The 21,048-nt window shown below is 42.4% G+C and overlaps 1 protein-coding gene across 1 annotated transcript in view; it reads left to right on the top strand.

Annotated features, from left to right (window-relative positions):
- Cpe (carboxypeptidase E) overlaps positions 1-21,048 on the top strand; it is a 98,797-nt gene that overhangs the window by 67,918 nt on the left and 9,831 nt on the right. The window contains exons 2-6 of the mRNA XM_051169501.1: positions 5,083-5,279; positions 6,882-7,049; positions 13,693-13,810; positions 15,676-15,858; positions 19,467-19,606. Of these exons, the coding sequence (XP_051025458.1) occupies positions 5,083-5,279; positions 6,882-7,049; positions 13,693-13,810; positions 15,676-15,858; positions 19,467-19,606 (806 nt within the window). The remainder of the gene's footprint in view (positions 1-5,082; positions 5,280-6,881; positions 7,050-13,692; positions 13,811-15,675; positions 15,859-19,466; positions 19,607-21,048) is intronic.

The following is a 21,048-nucleotide window of genomic DNA, read 5'->3' as shown; positions in this document are numbered from 1 at the left end:
TGTTATTTCATGTTACAGATGACCAAAAAAAAAAAAAAAAAAAAGGTAAAACAAACAAACAAAGCAACAACAACAGCAAACAATAACAATTAAAAAAACCAAACAAAACGGGTCCAGTTATATTACATAGGGTCCTCTGCCTTTTAATAACCTCTTGATTGAGGAATATTGCCCTATGAAGAAAATGCAATGCTAATAGCTTTTTAAAAAATTGTGGAAATTGATGGAGTAGGGAAGGGATGCTTTCTGAGAACCCCCGTGCAATCTACCGGCTCTTTTCCTAATCGTCAGTTGTCAAACCTGGAACTTGGGGCTTACTATGTAACGAGGGAAATGAATTGGATGGTGAAGGGGGAAAAGCAGATGACTGCGCGCCATTTATCCCCAAGACGTCAGAGAATTGAGCTTCATGATGCCCTTTGCTGTCTAGTTGCTAGGAGAGGGGTAAGTGAGCCCATATGGCTGCGTGTGCATCACCAATTACAACGACAAGGAGTGACGCACCTGGGAGCTTCAGCCCTGGAGAACCAGGGACTTGTTCTTCCTTTGTATACACTGTAAACAGGATGACAGATGCCACCACCTGTCGCTGGATTTCCCTCATGCCCCAGATAAACCGAAGACGTGCTGGCACCGAGAGGACCATTCATTTCCGAAACCTTCAACTGAATCTCTATTTTTGGATTAAGCGTTCTGAAGGCAGTTTCTTCAGAATCTGTTGGTTAGCCTCTACAGCAAAAATAGGGATTCGAGAGCTTTTGCCTGGCAAGGTCTGTGGTGACCTTGGAGATTAATCTCCTTCCTGGGCGGTCAAGCTGCTGTTTGCAACCCTGCTGCCTCCATTTCCAAAGAGGAATTTCCATTCCAGCTTGGGGAAGTTGCAAGCCACAGAGGGTTGTAAACATCTGACATGGGATGCAGGCTTCCTTCAGGATGCATCAAGTTCCCTTCAGTTTTCCACGGTGCTAGGGAGATTTTTTTTTTCTAAATTTTATTAATTTATTCAGATTACAACTCAATTGTCAGGGAGATGAGTTTTAAAGCAAGATGTTTAACTTACCGGTTCCTCAAGATTTCTCTGGATTACTACTTATTACACTCTTTTCATATTATAGGCTCCCTGCTTTGTATGGCTGACCTGCTGATGTGTTTGCGTGAATGCCGTTTCACCTCTGACAGCACTTGCAGACTTAGCGTGGGAGGGGAGGGAAGCAAATCACAGGGATGAATATATCAACTCCAACTGAGGTACTAACATTGCTGGGACATTGGTTTTTGGTGCTATTTGATCGTACTAGCATTAAGTACAGCACGTTGGCTGTAGGGAGCACCACTGGAAGAGAAAGGATGAGGCGTCTGTGAGTGCTGGGGTCACAGCTAGGTCACACAGAGAACTTTGGTCTGTCTACTAGGAGAAAATGGGTAGTTATTGATGGGATTTGAAGAGATTTGTAATTGTAAAAAATATCTTGAGTCCAGCAAGACGTCCCAGGAGGGGAAACATTCGCTTCACAGACTTGATGATCTGAGTTCAATCCCTGGACCCGTGTAAAGGTGGGAGGAGAGAGCTGGCTCCATAGAGCCGTCCTTTAACACCCACACTTTTGCTGTGGCCCTCACACACCAGTCACGGATGGATGTATGTACCGCAATAATACTGAAAAATTATTTTCTAACAAAAAGGTTCACTCTGGCTATAGGTGAGATAAGAGCTGGGAAGAGGCCCAAGCAGTGAGGGGAATAGTGTGGTTTGAAATCTTGAAACACACTCATGATGGATCCAACATTCCTTTATCCTCAAACCGCTCATTCCTCGAGTGTAGGGAGTTTCGATTTGCTGTTTGACTTGCTTCTGCGTTCCCTGTAGCCTCTTCTATGATTAGATTTATATGCAATCCAGCAAACGTTATATTTAAGCACTGTGGCCCCACTCCATCTCATAAGTCATGTAGGCGTGCTGAAAAGAATTCAGCTTTTCATATTCTGGAGTGGTTCATCATAGGGCAGTGGTTCCATTTGTCTCTGAGGTCAGGGGTGACTTTTCTTGTGCTGTCACAATTACCTTGATTTTTATTATAATGAACATATTGGTTTCTTCATTATAATGACACACATTGTCTTATATTGACACAAAGATTTTTTTTTTTAAATCTGCCCATAAATATAATAGACATTTTGGTGGAGACTGGCTGTGAGAGGAATTTCCTGCACAGGGGAAAACCAGAAACAATAGTGAAAAAAATTTTTTGTTGACCAAGAAATCAGGAGTTGCAAGCAAGTGTGGAATAGGCAACAAGCCAGTGTGGAATAGGGAACAAGCCAGTGTGGAGTAGGGAAGGGTGACATCTGTAACACACCGGAAGAGAGTGTGCTCAACCTCAAAGCATTGTGTTAAAATGCAAAACAAACTGCCCGGCTGAAGCATATGGGGCCAATTTGGCTAAGTGACGTGAACTTAATATTCTTCTTTTAAGTGATTAAAAAAAAAAAAACTCAGAGCTAATTAAAAAAGATTCACTGTAGTCACTCTTTCTCTCTGAGACACGAGGCAAGCTCACACTTTGCAATGATTCAAGGCATTAGACAGTGCTGTGGGAGGACCAGGGTGCCACATAGTTTATTCCTGCATCTGTGAAATGGCTTCTCATCCTTTCATTTGCTTGCATCCGTTATCATTTGCCCTTTCCCATCTCTCCCCTAGTTCTCTCTCCTCTCTCCATCTCCTTCTGTCTCTATACCGTCCTTGTCTGTCTTTATTATTTATTCCCCCACTCTCCATCTTCTTTCTCACCTCTCTTTCTACCTTCTGATTTTGATTCTCTCACCTCTCTCCTTTCGTCCTGGTTTCTCTTCTTCTCTCTCTTTCCTTCTCATCTCTCTCCATTCTCTACTCTCTGTTATTTTTCTCCCCTGTCTCTCTCTCTGGAAATGTCTCTCGTGCCCCAACCAGATGTTACACACAGTAAGGGAAGGTGTCAAGAACAGATGCTACACACCGTAAGGGAAGGTGTCAAGTGAATGCTTTACACAGATAGACAAACAGAGGTGACTTAAAGGCCAGAAATGAAGGGAATATCTCTCATCACTCTTATCTCCTCCCAAGCCCATAGACCAGTCGCTTGCAGGTAGTTTAGAGACTCTTCCTCAAAGGAAAACAAAATGAGTTGGATATAAATAGCACTGACCCACTTCCCACCTGATCCTTAGATTAAGATTAGCATGAACTCAGGGGAACACACAAGGACACTCAAGAACAGGCTTGCATGGTGAGCAGCCACTGCAGGCAGAAGCTCTAGAATTTCATTAATACATTTGAAGGAGGAAGGGAAGAAGGGTGGAAGGGAGGGAGGGAGGGAGAGAGGGAGACAGAGGTAGACACAGGTAGACACACACACACACACACACACACACACACACACACACACACACACACACACAGAGTGTCTGTCTCTTTAATACCCATAGGAGAAGCGCTCATGATTTTGTAAGTGGGCACATCTTTTCCACTGCAGCAACTGAGGCAGATGCTGCAGAAAGGAGCAGAAGGGCAGGATTAGGGAAGACCATTTGGCCGCCACGCCCTACAATATCACGACTTCTTCCAGAATGCAACAGAGAACAGCAGAAATGGGCAACTGCATTCCACTTCCAAGCCTCTCAGCAATACTTTCTCTCTTTGGGCTTCCTTTGTGCCATCACAATACCAGAAATATCTGTCTCCCATATTATACTGGGTAATTAGTTACAAAGAATAAATTAGGTTATGTCTGACAAGGCATCTCACCGTGGCCAGGTAATGTAGTGGTAATATTAATATTGTTAGGAATAGTGACAGCAAGTTTATTGCAATTGCTGTCTCCAGATGCAGGTCTAAGGCTTTGCAGCCATTATTTCTTGTCTTCTCTACAAGGTAAAACTGGTTTTCTCTGTTTTTAAGATGGGGAAGCAAAGGAAATGAGCTGAGATGACTTACAGACGGTCGGCCACTAAGAACTGGTTACAGGCTTTGATCCCATACAGGTTGTCGCCATGTTTGTGAGCCATCTAGAGTCCCTTCACCCTGGTGGTGGCAGCTTACACAACAGAGGCCCCTCCCTCCATGAGTTTTGAAGGCTAGAAACCTAAGATCCTACTACTTGGTTTGTGATTAGGCCTATTCCTGGCACACACGCGGATACCTCTTTATTGTGTTCATGCCGGTAAGGTCTTTCCTGGTGAGGAGAGAGAGGTCAGGCATCTTTAGGAGAGAGAGGTCAGGAATCTTTCCTTCCTACAAGGACAACAGGTCTTATTTAGCAAGGATCTTGGGTCTGAAATGAACCGTAATTACTTCCTTGATGACTCTGTTCCCTAATGTGGTCACACTGGGTCCCAGACCTTCATACCTGAACTGTGTGTGGACACAATTTTGCAAGAGGTAGTCAGCAGGGAGAGAGGACTGAAAAGATGGAGCCATAGGGTACTTGCATAGCTCTAACACATCCAGGCAGATTCCACAGACTTCCTGTCTAGAGGGGAAAGAAGCTGTTGGTCATTCATGAAAAATTAATAGATACGTAATACATGTTTTGGGCAGTTGCCTTAGTTTCTTTTCTATCGGCATAATAAAGATCACAGCCAAAAGTGACTCGGGGCAGGGTGGTTTATTTAGCTTGTACTATCTTATTAGAGTCCATCATCAAAGGACGTCAGGGGAGGAACTCAAGACAGGAACGTGGAGGCAGGCACTAAAAAGGACGCCGTGGACATGGGCTGCTTACTGGCTTGGCTTGCACTCCATGGCTTGCTCAGCCTGTTCTTGTTTTTGTACTACAAAGGACCAACTTGGCAGGGGTGACACAGCTCCCAGTGATCTGGTCTCTCCTATATCAATCTTTAATTAAGAAAATGCCCTATAGATTTTTCTAAAGGCCAGTCATGTGGAAGCATTTCTGAATTACATTCCCCACTCCCCACTTCTGTCTAGGTTTGTGACAATTGTTTCAAAAAAAAAAAAAAAATCAACACAGGATGCGCGTGTCACTCGCCTTCTCTTTGTTGACACAGAAAATATCTCTTTACCGTGTGTTTTTGGTCTTTTAGGTGAGCCTGAATTTAAATACATTGGGAACATGCATGGCAATGAGGCGGTTGGACGAGAACTGCTCATCTTCTTGGCCCAGTACCTGTGTAACGAGTACCAGAAAGGGAACGAGACGATTGTCAACCTGATCCATAGCACCCGAATTCATATTATGCCCTCCTTGAACCCTGACGGCTTTGAGAAAGCAGCATCTCAGGTGAGTGCCCTGCAGGGTGGGTGGCCGGCTGTCTTCATAGTTCTGATGTGTTACTATGTGTGTGCTCGCCTATCCATGACGCCGTCTCACTGCTTAGGGACCAGAGAGAGTATGAGAGAGACATAGCGCAACTTGCTGGTAAGAAAAAAAAAAAAAAAAGTTTAGAATGTAAACCGTGAGAATTTCTTCAGTGGAAGCGTTAATGAGAAAATTTGTAAATAAGCTAATAATTTAACGGTGTTTAGCCGGACTGTTAAATAAATAACATTTATTTACATGTGATTGTAACTAGGCAAATTTGCTCCTACGGCAGTGGTTCTCAACCTGTGGGCCGTGGCCCTCTGGAGATGAACTTACCCTTTCACAGGGGTCATCTAATACCATTGGAAAACACAGATATTTACAATATGATTTATAACAGTAACAAGATTACAGTTGTGGAGCAGCAACCCAAATACTTTTATGGTTTGGGGTCACTATCACATGAGAAATTGTATTAAAGGGCCACAGCACCAGGAAGAGTGAGAGCACTGTTAGCAATGCCTAGTGCCATGCTGTAGCTGGATGAATTGGTGTCATAGCGCTCTCTGCTGGAAAGAAGAGAGAATGACTTGCGATTAGATCACTATTTTACAGAGGTTTAATTGCAGGTTTCATGAAAGATCAGTAAAGATTCCCTCCCCTCGCCCCCCCCCCCCAAAACTCCAGACTCCCCCCCCAAAGCAAACAGATTCTCACCTTTACAATACAAATTATTTTTATACACTTTAAGTGTCAAGCTAAAAACTAATGGCTTTCTTTTTGAGACAGGGTTTTACTATGTACCCCAGTGGACTGGAACCTGCCTGGTAGACCAGGCTGGCCTTGAACTCACAGAGATTCTCCTGCTTCTTCAGTGCTGGGATTAAAGGCATGCACCACTATATCTGGCACTAGTGCCTTTTCAAGACAAGATATGTGGCCTCCCACTTTGATTGGATAAGATTGGGGGACATTATAGCTGCATATCCTATTTATTGTATAAGATGTAAAATTTTGATACATGTCATATAACTATTAAGAATTATGAACATATTCATTTCCTGTTATGCTGGTCCTTTTTTGCTATAAAGAAAGAATATTTTCTTCTAGGTTTTTGGAACAGAATGCATGTTTTTAAAGACTGTAGGAAGCATACTCGTTATTAACACATAAGAGACTCATGTCCAATTCATCTTAAGTTCTAAGGATTATTTTTTTGTATATTTAAAATTCAAGACTGCTGTGATTCACAGAGACAATTTTAATTAATTCTAATTGTTGATTGTGTGGTTTTAAATAGGTCACCTACGATCAGTGAGTTTGTATTGAAATCTGGTAAACATCTCTTACATAAAATTATTAATTAAAAAATCATTCATTAAAATACTTTTTTTTTCAAAATGCTTGTAACAAATATTTTAAATTGGCTACTTTCATGAGTATGTTAATAAAATAGCGAGCAGAGCAGTATGGGAGAACACTGTAATAGATAATCTCAGATTATTTTTGAGAGCTATGATGGAGGCATTAAGTAGGTATCGCCAGTACAAAACCCTAATGGCGGCTTCTTATCTTTCTTAGCCCGGTGAGCTGAAGGACTGGTTTGTGGGCCGCAGCAATGCCCAAGGAATAGATTTAAATCGTAACTTCCCAGACCTGGATAGAATCGTGTATGTTAATGAGAAAGAAGGCGGTCCCAACAACCACCTGCTGAAGAATCTAAAGAAAATTGTGGATCAAAATGCAAAGGTAACACGTGCCTAGCTTTCCAGAGGTCTGCCCTGTGGCCCCTGGAAGTATGTCCCAATATCCCCGTTACAATGAATGACACAAGAGTGGCATGATGCTTTTTTGTTTGTTTTCGAGACAACGCTTCTCTGTGTAGCCTTGGCTGTCCTGGAACTCACTCTGCAGTCCAAGCTGGCATCGAACTTAAGAGATCTGTCTGCCTCTGCCTCCCGAGTTCTGGGCTTAAAGGCAAGCGCCACCACCGCCTGGCTTTGGGGTGACATAAATCTTGAGTGGAGCAGTTACATATGACTCTCAGGGCCAAGGCTGGAGGGGCTGGAGGCTGGGACTTAGCTTGCTTTTGAGGGCTGAGGATAAAGGACGGCGATGAGAAAATAGAGAACACAGTGGCAAGTCTTGGCTGGAGGAAGCTAGTTTATTCATCTGATCTTGGAGTCCTTTGGGACTCCACGCTGTTGATCTTTGCCCCTTTTTTCTAAATTTTCTCCTGTGGAATTCCGCGTCACCTACCTGTTCTATTGCCCCTCAAATCTTCTGAGTTTTTCCACTCCTCTCTCTTGGATGAGACCCATCCCTCCTGTGGGTCCCACCTTTTCCTTACCTATGTCCCAGGACTTAGTGAAACCCTTGCCTGGATTGTTCCCATCTGGTTCCCCACAAGGTCTGCATCTCTATTTCCTTTTAGACCTCCAGGGAACTTCTGTTTCCCTCTGTCACATTTTCACTGGGTCCCCTTATCAGGTGGTGCCTAGGGCCTCAAGTTCAGCTTATCTAGAAACAAGTATTTTCCCCGCGAAGGCTTTTGTTTCTTTTATCCCTATAATCAAGCTCTTTGACTTTTTCGAGTTTTGTCCCTGCCCACCAGCAATTAGCTCTAATTTCTCAGTGATTTGGCCTCCTGAGCCCATCTGTTCCCATCTCATTCCCTGGCTTAGTTCAGCCCACTGTCTCCTGTTCCCTCTTGTATGTATGTATGTGTGTGTGTGTGTGTATGTATGTATGTATGCATGCATACATGCATGTATTTCAGTTTTTGGAGATAGGGTCTTGCTATGTAGCCCAGGCTGGCCTTGCCTTTGAAATCCTCCTACCTCTATCCCCAAGGGCTACTTTGTCTGCTCTGTTGCATCAGTTACTTCTGGACTTAGTGATACTTTAGAAAGTAGAATCTTATAATGGCATTATAGCTCCAGGACCCCTGAGATGCCCTGTGGATGCTGAGGCTGCTGGCTGACTTTCTCCTTAACCAGGCTCTGGTGGTCCATCTACTCTAGTCGTACCCCAGGATGTACCGTTTGCTAATGATACAGTCTTTATATTGGCTGCTGTTGCAACTGTTCTGAATCCTCTTCCTTTTCACACTGAGTCACTTCCTCTGTGTGTGCTTTTGCTTTCTGAGACTGCTCCTGTTCACTTTCCTTGTGTTATGTGAATACATTTGCTAAAGTTATTTTTATAAAATTGGGTTCGTTTCTCAGTTTAACAAGCTTCTTAGCATAATAACTGTAAGGAGGAAGACCCAAAGGAATCTATGGAGGCGGGGCTCTGATATTTTCCCCAAAATGTTCTCCAACGCATACATTAAGATGTCTTTGTTAACTCTAGGAAATGAGGAAAAAGACTTCTTGTTGTCCATTCATAGGAGAACTATGAGATTCTCTTGTTTACAGGACCTTTGACTGAAAACTTGGTGCAGGTGAGATTGTTTCAAGCCAGTATGGCTGTCTTCTCTGGTTAAACCTGTACCATGGTTGCTATATGATGCTTGTATTATCTTGCTTTGAGCAATCTCATTAAGATATGCCAGTGGGGCCTGCGAAGATGGCTCAGCGGTCAAGAGCACTTACTGCTCTTACAGAAGACCTGAGTTTGGTTCCTAACATCTACGTTGGACAAGTCATAATCACTGTGACACCATCTCCATGGGATATGATGCCCTCTTCTGGCCTCCACAGGCACCTGCACTCATGTGCACATAACGTTGGGTACACATAGTTACAAATAAAAATAACTCTTAAAAAAGATATGCTTATGCACTGGTAAAATGAGAGCTTTCATTAAAAAAAAAAAATCCCAATGCCATTTTTATATTAAGGAAAATGATGTAATAATTTTATTTTAATTCATTACCTGAGATATAAGTGAGATTTACTTGTTATAGTAAACCTTTAGTGGTTCGAATAAGAATTTGAATGCTTCGTCCTCAGTTGGTGCAACTGTTAGGGGATTAGGAGGTGTGGTCTTGCTGGTGCCATGCTTTCCTCCTGCTGTGTACACTGCCATGTTGCTCAGGGACTTTAAGCCTCTGAAACTATAAGAGATGAATAAACTCTTTCTTCGGTAAGTTGCCTTGGTAGTGGTGTGTATTCACAGTAGTAAAAAGTAACTAATACACATACTGCCTATGTCTGGATCCCTCCTTTTTAAAAAAATTTTTGACACTAAGAATGACTCAACACTTAGACTCAGAGCAAGCATTTCATTAATGCTCTTATACAGTCCTCGTTTTCAAGTTCCCATTTTTCAACATAGCATTTTTACCTCTCAAAGAGGACATTTTTCAAGGCTTATTTTGTTTTGTATGTCAGAAATCATGGTTTAGGGAAGCAGAGTTCTTTCGATACAGATTTGGGGGTATGTGCATGACAGTCAGATGGCAGGAAAAAAATATCCCATTCCCACAGGAAGCCCTACAGATGTTGCCATGTTTCTGAGAGACATCACTAGGGACCAATATTCTCCTCATTCTTCAGACTCTGGGAATAAAAATATCATCTCCTGCTTCCCCAAGGTTCTTCTCTTAAGTCATCTCTCATCTGGCCCTGAGCCTCTCAGCCTGGCTGCCTCTGTCATTACTTGAGTTCAGCATGTGAGCCTTGGCCTGAATTGCTTGAAAACGCCAGGGCTTAAAATACATCTGATAATTTATTAGTGTTATGATTTTCCTTAATGGATGGAGTTGTAAAGGAATCTGAATAAATACAGCTTTAACTAATTTTAAATGCCAAAGCCATCTAATTATAGAACATGTCATTTAGCTATATTTAGTCTTTAAAATGGAAAAGTCCAGAAGTTTTAAAAGATTAAGTTTACGTGTGTGTGTGTGTGTGTGTGTGTGTGTGTGTGTGTGTGTGTGTGTAGGGGAGCTTGCGTGTGTGCATGGAGGGCAGAGGACAACCTTTGGAAGTCAATTCTCTCCTTCTGCCTTGTGGGTCCTTCAGATGAATTCAGATGATTAGGCTTAGCAGGAAGGAGCCCCTTTGCTTTCTGAGGCATCTTGCCAGCACAGTTATTGGAGCTTTGAAGACAAGTCACAAATGGTTCTCTAGTTTTCCAGGGTCTTGCTTTTAGGAGTGCTGCACAGAGTAGATCAGTTAGACAGGTAACCATAGTACCCAGGAACTCTCAACGTTTAGTGAGGCAGAAAAACTCCATTCATATAGTTAAAGAGAACACCTGTTTAATTTGTCCAATCATGGAGCATACTTGACTGCTTCTGAAAACAGTAACATGCGTAACGTTAGCAATAGCATAGGAATAAAAGGGAGCTTATGCGCAAAATCTAACAGCTGCGTGGAATTTTGTGTGTTCGGTTCTATATTTGAGCTTGTCCCAAAACTGATTCTTTAAAGTTTTACATTTTGAGATCGATACCGTTACAGAGGATAAGCAGATATAAATAAGAAAAATAACACAAGCACTGTAGCAGCAGCCCATATTCCTATTATCCCACATGCTGGTATGTGTTCTTTAAAAGTATTTCTGCACACACTACTCTAAAAGTTCACGGAGGGTCCTCAGGTGAGGACGAATGGGCATCCCGCTCACGCTCCAGTAAATAACACCCACTCATGCTTATCCACTGAGCCTGCCATTTTAGAAAAGTATTCATTGACAAAATTATTTATTATCTGTTTGCAAGAAATAGAAAACACGCATGTAAGTGATCACATTAAAATATTACGTAGGGGTAAACGTTGCATAAGATGACAGAATGCTTGCCTAGCATGCATACATCTTGGGCTTGGTGCCCAGCATTGCTCGAACCTGGCATGCTTGTAATCCCAGCATGTGGGAAGTAGAGGCAGGAGGATGAGAAGTTCAATGTTGCCATCAGCAACAAGGTGAATTCCTGGCCTGAGCGAACCCCTGCCTCAAAAATAAAGTTATAAATGGATTGTAAAAAGTCTGCAAAGGAGACATATGAAATGGGTCCTAGTTAGAATTACTACTGCTGTGATGAAAAACCTCTATGAAAGCAAATTGGATGGGGCGGTGGAGGTTTATTTGGCTTATGCTTCCATATCGCTGTTCATCGTCAAAGGAAGTCAGGGAAGGAATTAAACAGGGCAGGAACCTGGAGGCGGGAGCTGATGTGGAGGCCATGGAGGGGTGCAGCTTAGAGGCTTGCTCCTCATGGCTTGCTCAGACTGCATTTTTATTTTTTATATATTTTAAAATATTTATTTATTTTATTTATATATTATTATTTATACAATATCCTGCCTGCATATGTGCCTGCCCACCACAAGAGGGCACCAGATCTCATTATATATGCTTGTGGGCCACCCTATGGTTGCTGGGAATTGAACTCAGAACCTCTGGAAGAGCAGCCAGTGCTCTTAACTAACTCTGAGCCATTTCTCCACTCTCCCAGTTTGTTTTTAAAAATAGAACCCAGGACCACCTTGCCAGAGATGGAGCCATCCACAATGGACTGGATCCTTATCAATCACTAATTTTAAAAAATGCTGTATGGGCTTGCCTCCTGCCCAATCTTATGGAGGCATTTTCGTATTTGAGAATCCCTCAGATGACTTTAGCTTGAGCCAAGTTGACATATTTTGCACAAGATATTAATAGTAGGCAGGTTTAAGAGGCAAAATTATGAAGTCGTTTACATTTTCTTCTTTGAGCATGTGCGTATTTACTATATTCTATATCTAGCACTTATTAGCAAAGAGTCAAATAATAAAAAAACCCAAATAATAAAAAAACAGTGCAAAATTCATTTTGATTTTGATAGACACGTAAGTTTACATACGCGTGGTTTAAATGACCCACCCATCCGTATGCAAAGGTGTAGTGATCAGTCAGAGTGATTAGTATTTGCAGCTCCTTAGACTTTTAGTTAATGTTTTTGTATTGGGAATCCTTAAACTTCTCTTTTCTAATTCCGTTATTGTTTTAAAATTTTGTTCGCTTATTTATTTATTTATTTATTTATTTATTTATTTTGTGTGTGTGTGTGTGTGTGTGTGTGTGTGTGTGACATGCATGTGGTGTCTGCAAAATCCAGAAGAGAAGGTTAGATTCTTTGAAGTTGGGGTTGTGGGTGATTGGGGGCTGCCCAGTGTGGGTGCTGGGAACCAAACCTAGGTCCTCGGGAGAGCAGTGAGCACTCTTGACTTCTGAGAGGTCTCTCTAGCCCTTTTCTAGGTCTTTATAAATATAGAGCTACCCTGCTGTGTTGTGGAACACCAGAACACACTTGTCCTGAGTAAATGTCCTTTGGCAGCCTTTTGTGCACTAAGTGTGCCCTCTGCTAACTCACACTTTCTCACAGTTCTGAACTTCCTATGGGGAATCAGAACACACTTCATACCGAACAACTGATAATCCAAAGTCAGTGTGGTCCCTAAGCTTCATAGCCTGGGTTTGAGTCCTTGCCTCTATGAACCTGGATGTTACTTGTCTGCACTTGGCCTTAGACTCTGCTCTATGAAACAGTGACGAGGATCTGCATAGCCAGTGCGGATGCTGCAGTGCTCAGAAAAAAAATGTTGCGTGTAAGACCTGGTTGTGAACAGCACAGAAATACAAAGGCACAACCCATGTTGCCACTAGATAGTCTGTCCTGAAAAAGCAGGATAGATCACGTCTCAGTAAGACTTTTCTTTTTCACCAGGGGTGCCTGCAGCTTTGAGGTCTTCCTAACTTAAGATTAAAGATTCACCACATAAAAGAATCAAGTTGATTAGTTTTCTCATGATCCTTTTGTTATGAATTTCTTCTTTTTATTTACTTCCAAGAAAGATCATGAATCACTGGAAAGACAGCATGCATTCCTAAAATTTGTGCTTCTGTTTAAAGTCTAAGATGGCCGTTCCAAAGTAAACTGATTTTCTGTGGTCAGCGCCGACTGAGACTTGATCTATTTCCTCCCATGAAGACAATGTCTGAAGTAGTTGAAGGGAATTGGAAAAATTGTTTAAAAAAAAAAACAATAATAATGGGAAATAAATTCTGCCATGTATTTGAACCGCCTTGGAGGAAAAGTGTGGTTTTGTGGTTCAGCAGGCTTTTCTTAATTTGTTCAAGATTATTTGTAAGGCTTGTGGGTCATGGAAGACAGAGAAGGGGTCCCAGCGTGATTTGCACATTATTATCAAACCCACAGAGAGAAAAAAGTACATTTCTCCAAAGTGGAACTTTTACAGAAATATAAACACGGTTCAAATATTTTTCATAACAAATCCTGGCATGTTGAGTGTCGTTCCTAGGATGACATTTTCCCCCTCTAAAGTCAACCGAAACACGTTTGAACTCTGAGCAGTTTCTGCTACTTTGTTTGCCTTTTCTGTGACGTCACCGATGGCGATCACCAGCTTCTGATTGCTGTGATCTTCACTCTTTGAAACAGCTTGCCCCCGAGACCAAGGCTGTCATCCACTGGATTATTGACATCCCCTTTGTGCTGTCTGCTAATCTGCACGGAGGAGACCTCGTGGCCAATTACCCGTATGATGAGACGAGGAGCGGTAGGTAGTCCACTCCCCCCCCCCCCCCCCCCCCCCCCCCCCCCCAGTCTTCTATAAGTGGTTTACGGCCTGGTGCAGCATGGTTTATATCTTATTCTTTCTGTTGCTGTTGCTGTTGCTTGTGTTGTTTTGTTTTCTTTAAATCTTACTCTGCAGCCTGAGATGGCCTTGAACTTGCAATTCCCTTGCTCCAGTCTCCCAAGTGCTGGGGTTATAACAGATGTGCGTCACTGTGCGCCACTTGTACTATTCTATTAGGGAACCGACCCATACAAACGCTTGCATTTACAAGCGTACTCAGGTATTCATGTGGTACTGCGATAGACAGGTAAATGGCAGAAGTGACTTCTGGTGGTTTGTTTTTAGGTGAAGGAAAACAGGAGCTTAAATAACTCTTAGTTAAGGACGGAAAGGGAGAAAAATGGAAGTCCTAGCACAGAATACAAAGTAGCAGTGGAATCATTTTATGATTCTACGACATGCACTGCAGCACTAGAAAGGTTGAGAGCCACTATAACCTCAGATGAAGTGGATCGCATACCAACATTGGAGAGATTCGTGTGCAGCATGGCTTATAAACAGCGGCAGCCTCTGACGCGTCGCCCTGGCTGCGGGGATCCTGACACTCCGCACGCTCTCACCTTTCTGCCCTTGGGTCGCCTCCTGCTCATGTCAGGACGGTGAAAGTAGTGTTTTGGCTGTTCTCTAATGGGTTTCAGTTAAGCTTTAGACAATGCTAGAAGGAGACATCCCTACTTGGAATCCCTTCTCGGGGAACTTCTAAGGGTAAGAGCTTTGTAAATACAGGATGGCAGGTTTTTTTTTTTTTTTTTTTTTTTTTTTTTTTTTTAAGATATTGAAAATCCAGATTTGAAGAAAGTCGGAGATCCTGTGGTTTACTGTTGTAGCCAGGCATACTTTATAATACATAAGTAAGAATGTGGGCTATCAAAAAGTCCATTCTTGGCCGAGTGTGGTGGCGCACGCCTTTAATCACAGCACTTAGGAGGCAGAGGCAGGCAAATCACTGTGAGTTCGAAGCCAGCCTGGTCTACAAAGAGAGTCCAGGACAGTCAAGATAACATAGAGAAACCATGTCTTGAAAAACCAAAAAAAAAAAAAAAAAAAAAAAAAAAAAAAAAAAAAAAAAAAAAAAGTAAGAAAGAAAGAAAAGGAAAAAAGAATTCCATTCTTGTTTTTTCTTTACTATACACAGGGACAGTTTAGAATAATTTGAAATTAAATTCTGGACAGTCTGAATGTAAACACTTCACACTGCTTATAAAATTGCTACTGTTGAAATTTTAAAATTCCTTAAAGAATTTTTTTTGAGGCTGTCCCACATAGCTCAAGTTGGCTTAGAACCTGCCCTAGAACTCACATAGCCAAGGGTGATCTTGACCTATTGCTCCTGTCGCCTCTATCTCCCAAGTCCTGGTGTCACAGGCACCCACCAATGAACATCTTATTAAACTAAACGGTTTTGATAATGGAACTATTACTGTCTTCCCAGGTCTAGCCTACCTTGGCCTCATTAGCTACTCCTACCAGGCTTTCAGTTCATAAGGAGGGCATGCACTTGATCTCATCTGCCACCCAAGTCCTAACCAGGTCTGATCCTGCTTAGCTGCTGAGGCAGCGGCATTCAAAGTCGTGTGCCTATAGGACTTTCTGCCTAATCTCGAGATTTAGTGTTAGGGCTGAAAGTCATGCAACCTAAAAGCGAACTGTGTTTGTTTGAAAACTTTCACCTTTCCAAATGCTATGTCAGCGGGGCCTCAACACTGAACAACTCTTCAGGAAGCAGGCTGTGGGTGCCCTTGGCTCTCTGTCTCTTTCTCCCATCTAATGGATTCATTTCCTAGGTACTGCTCACGAATACAGCCCCTGCCCCGACGACGCCATTTTCCAAAGCTTGGCTCGTGCGTACTCTTCTTTCAACCCAGTTATGTCTGACCCCAATCGACCTCCCTGCCGCAAGAATGACGATGACAGTAGCTTTGTAGATGGAACGACCAACGGTGGCGCGTGGTACAGTGTGCCCGGGGGTGAGTTTCCCTTTTGCTCTCTGATTATGTGAACTCGGCTTCCTTTAATTACCATGTAGGCTCAGGGGGAAATGATTTCCATTAATAGAATTTTCACTCTTCCTCGGTAATTAAAAAAATTTGCTATCTCGGCAAAGTGATTGTTACATACTACTTTGTTTTTTGTTGGTTTGAAAATTGAGGTGTAGGGAGGAATGGGAGGATACAAGGGATGGGATAACAATTGAGATGCAATATGAGTAAATTAATTAAAAATAAAATAAAATAAAAATAAAAAAAAAGAAAATTGAGGTGCTAATATCTGAAGGGAAAATAGAAGCTGAATATTGTTAACTGGCCGATTTTCAAGCTCAGCCTTCCGCAGTGAGAGAGCATCCTTATATTTGGCAAGCCATGCTTTTGTTATAAGCAAATGCATCCTTTAGAGGCTGTGCGACAGTGCCTAGCAGACCTTCACAGTACGTTGAATGAAAACAGGCCCCCTTAAGCTGATATATTTGAATCTTGCTCCCCAGTCAATGGAATTGTTGGGACACACCTCCCCCTGCAGCTGAGGCAGCTCCTGTGGCCTCTCCTGTCCCACTTCCCAGAACTCATATTTACCAAAGTTCCCTTGTTATTAAAAGATATGTAACCTCAATCAGAGATGAAGAACAACATGTAAAATTATTGATGACTTAAGGATCATTTTCTTTTTTCTTTTATTTATTCAGATTACATCTTAATTTTTATCCCCTTGCGTTTCTATGCCTCACCTGGTAACAAAGCGTGAGAGAGAGAGAGAGAGAGAGAGAGAGAGAGAGAGAGAGAGAGAGAGAGAGAGAGAGAGAGAGCACTTTACATTTTGATGCATTATGCCCTAAGAAAATGTTCTTCATGTTTTCTATGGCACAAGTTCCTTCTGTTTTTTTTTTTTTTACCCATATTTTGCATTTGGACAGATAAGATCTCTGTATGTTGAGGAATATGGTCTATCTGAGATTTAGGATTTACAGTATGTCAAATACACCAGGTGTATTTACATTAGAAAGCAATTTGTACTTTGCCCCAGGACACTGGTTTTATTCACTATGTAGCGAGTTGCTGTAACTTAGAGTCACCCAAGAATATATCCTCAGCTGGGGGGCTGCCTAGATCATGTTGGCCTGTGGGCATGTCTGTGGGGGAGTATCTTGAATGTTAATGATCCAGCCTGCTGTGGGTGGCACTGTTTCCAAGGCAGGAGAAAACTGAGTGAAAGCCAGCAGGCAGCAAGGGTGGATCTATTTAGGATTAACAAAACAAACAAACAAACAAACAAACAACCCCCCTCCTCCACAAAACTTCAGTGATTTCTTTGGGACAACCTTTCTGAGCTATTGTCTGTCTGATATGAATTACTATGGATTAGTAAAGCACTAATAATACTCACAGTAACCATAGCAACACTGTAGTTATCCATGTCCCACAGTAAACAGCTGAAGAAATCTCAGACCATCTATAGCACCCCGCCATAACTTTCTTTCTATTGCAGTGATAGATACCCTGGGCAAAAGCAGAGTAGGGGACAGAGAGTTTATTTGGCTTACAATTCCAGGTCCATTTGTGTGTTGAAAGATTATTATTATTTAATATTTATTTATAATTTTTAGTATAACCAGGAGTTACTTCTTAACTAGGTACATACCTCAAATAACCACACAGAGAGACTAGGGATATATTTAATTAGCCTACAGCACAACACTAAGCAATAATTACTCCATCCTAAACCTCCAAGCTAGCATAGGTTCCTTCCATTCAGGTTTCCCATGTTCTACTTGCTTTTTACTCATATCCTAGGTCTGGCTCATTTCTCCTGGTGTTTCCTGGTTCTCTTTACATGCATTCCTCCTTTCCTTCCTACTCTTTCTCTTGCCCTCACTGGACCAGGATAACCCACACTACTCTCTGTCTTGTTCAGCATTGGCTAGTTGGCTTTTATTGGCAATACAGAGAGCAAATAGTGCCATGTTTATAAAAACTTGAGACAGCAGATACTTAGAATAAGCATCACAGTGCAATGTCCAGATTGAAACCAGATAATGGGGTAGAGAAATCAGCATTTGAACGAACAAGGGTTAACTGTACACAGTCCACAAGAACATTATGCCAACAATTGTGGGAAATCAAAGCAGGAGCTTAGAGCTTGCATCCACAGTCACGGGCAGAGAGAAGCATCAGCCTTGGCCAGATCCACCAGGTAAAGGGCCCAGATTGTAAATGACATCTCTCTCTGTCCGAGAAGAGGGCCATCCAGTGCCTCTGGGCTGCCAAGAAAAACTGGAGGTATAGCCTTTCAAGCTATGTAGCAGCTCTTATCAGCCATTCTCCAGGAAGTGGAGGTAGGAATGGGCAACGGTGAATTCTTAGCAGCCAATGCAGCAATTTAAAGGAAGGTAGTCTGGTTCCAGGAAAGCAGTCTCCTGGGTAACAATGCCCACAGCGAATCCAAATGATATTCTAATTAAAATTATTCTCAGTATCAAATCCTCTCTGTGGTCTTGATTTCAGTATAATTAACATTTTGTCTAATGCGAAGTAGATAGGCTACATTTACTGAATCAATATGTGATATAACCAAGAGTCTTATATATCATACATTAAGAGCCCGAGTTCCTCAGGAACACTCTTTTTTAAAATTTTTATTTAAATAGTTTATTCACATTATATCTCAATTATTATCCCCTCACTTGTATCTTCCCGTTCCCCTCTCCCTCCCTCTTTCACCCTATTCTACTCTCTTAGGTCTGTGACAGAAGGGGACCTCCTTCCCCACTATATGATCATAACCTATCAGGTATCATCCTGATAGCCTGCTTACCTTTCCTCTGAGTGCCACCGGTTCTCCCCACCAAGGGGAAGTGGTCAAATAGGGGGCACCAACCAAGGACAATGCATGCAGTAAACCTAGAAGCCCTATTCAGAGCTAGCCAATGGACAGCACGTTCTCCACAGTTGTGTGGAGAGCGAGGAACACTCTTTAATGTTGGTTGGGTTTAGGAAAGAACAGCATGTCCTGTCATCTTAGCAAATTCTCTCAGTTCGAGTCTTATAGGAAGGCAGCTTAGAGGTATGCACATTTCCTTAGTAGGTCAAGGAATACAGTCCTTCATGAAGCCTGTTGAGCACAGTGCAATGTAAGTGGCATCTGCCTTTGCTCCCATCCTACAGCATGGGAGCATTAAGCCAAATGACCACTGAAGACACAAGAGTTTGTGCTTTTAAAATAAGAGTCTCTTGGGCTGGAGAGATGGCTCAGTGGTTAAGAGCACTGTCTGCTCTTCCAGAGGTCCTGAGTTCAATTCCTAGCAACCATACGGTGGCTCACCAACCATCTATAATGAGACCTGCTGCCCTCATCTGGTGTGCAGGCAGAACATTGTATATGTAACAAAAAAATCTAAAATAAGAGTCTTCCAAGCATATTTTGTTGCCCAAGGGAGGGTTATTGCTGTGTAGATTCCTACAGGGTCCTGTAGGGCACTGGCTGGCCAGCCTTTTGCTTAAGCTCTTAGATTACCAGAAGGGCAGATGTAGCGCTGTAGCCACTGGGTGTATATATTGACTCTCTCGTTTGGTGCTTTGGGCAGGGATGCAAGACTTCAATTACCTGAGCAGCAATTGCTTCGAGATCACTGTGGAGCTTAGCTGTGAGAAGTTCCCACCCGAAGAGACTCTCAAGAGCTACTGGGAAGATAACAAGAACTCTCTCATCAGCTACCTGGAGCAGGTAAGCACAGTAGTACCCAGCATCAGCTGCTGTAGCAGTCTTTAGCCCTATGGTATAATAGATTCATGAGGGGCTTGGGGAAGGGGGGCACAGCGTCCATCTGAATGAAAATGGCAACGTGGGAAGCAGGTGTGTGTGGTGTCTGAATTAGACTTTTATTTGCTGTGGTTCATGGCTGCTCACTGATAAGTGTCTCCATTTGAGTGCTCTCAAACGAGACACTTTCTTTCCTTTATTCAAGCTATGCTAAGCAAGGACCATCTTAAGATGCCCTCTTAGCCAATCAGCAGACAGGGCCAGGACTTGAGTAAGGTGAATGAGCCATGCTGGAGTGAGACAAGTGCCTGAGTAAGTCTCTGGAATTTTTTTTTTTTTTTTTTTTTTGGTCCAAGTGCTTCTCTTACCCTTCACTGGACTCAATTGGATCTTAGGTGACAATTTACGGAGCCCTTAGTATTACTCAGGCCTTGTTCTGAACGCATTGGACCCTTATAGTAGTTCTGCGAATCGCATGAGACCGCTACCGTCACCCTCCCTCTATGAATTACACAGAGAATCTGAGGCCAAAGAAGTTGAGCGGTTTTGCTAGGTTACACACTAAAGACCCCAGGAAGTCTTGCTCTCGACTTTCCCTGCTGTATCTGTCTCTCAACTTGCAATATCAGGGTATCTCACAATCTGTCAAAAAGAAAATTTGACTTACCTACTTAGACTGGTTTTAGCATTATCCTCTTCTATTGTATATACCGATGTTGGGGCCAGGGAGTAATAGTGGACAGACAAAAGGACATCACTCCTTGCCTGCAGTGGCTCAGCAGTCTTCAAATTCTGCTCTGTATGCTGCCATTTCCACCTACAGCCCACTAAAGTGATGCTTATTTCACAGGACAGTCTAGACTACTCAAACTCCTTCAATACAAACAGACAGTCTTACAAAGCATTTATCTACCATCTTAGTTTCATTGTGGTTGCTGTGACTACACATCCTGATACAAGCAACGTAGGGGAGAAAGGACCGATTTTGGCTCAGAATTCCAGGCCATGACACATTGCTATGAGGAAGTAGGTGGCAGGAGCTTGAAGCAGGTCCTCACATCCACTGTCAAGAGCAGAGAGAATAAATGCACACATCTGGTTGTAGCTTGGTTTCTCCTCTCTTACAGAGTCTGGGACCTAAACCTGCTGGGTGGTGTTTCCCACTTTTAGACTGGCACTTCTTACATCAATATAATATAATATAATAATAAAATTAATTAATTAATTATTAATTAATATAACCCAGAAAACTTAGCAGAGTCACACCATAAGCCAATCTATCTAGGCCATCCCTAATTAAGACTTCCCAGGTGATACTACATTGTATCAAGGTGACAATTGAAGCTAATAATCGCAGCGATTAATGAATACAAATACATATGAAATTATACACATAAAGTCAATGC

Source organism: Acomys russatus, chromosome 27 (assembly GCF_903995435.1).
Source record: "Acomys russatus chromosome 27, mAcoRus1.1, whole genome shotgun sequence".
Classification (NCBI taxonomy): Eukaryota; Metazoa; Chordata; class Mammalia; order Rodentia; family Muridae; genus Acomys; species Acomys russatus.
This window is presented reverse-complemented; position numbering and strand designations above follow the sequence as displayed.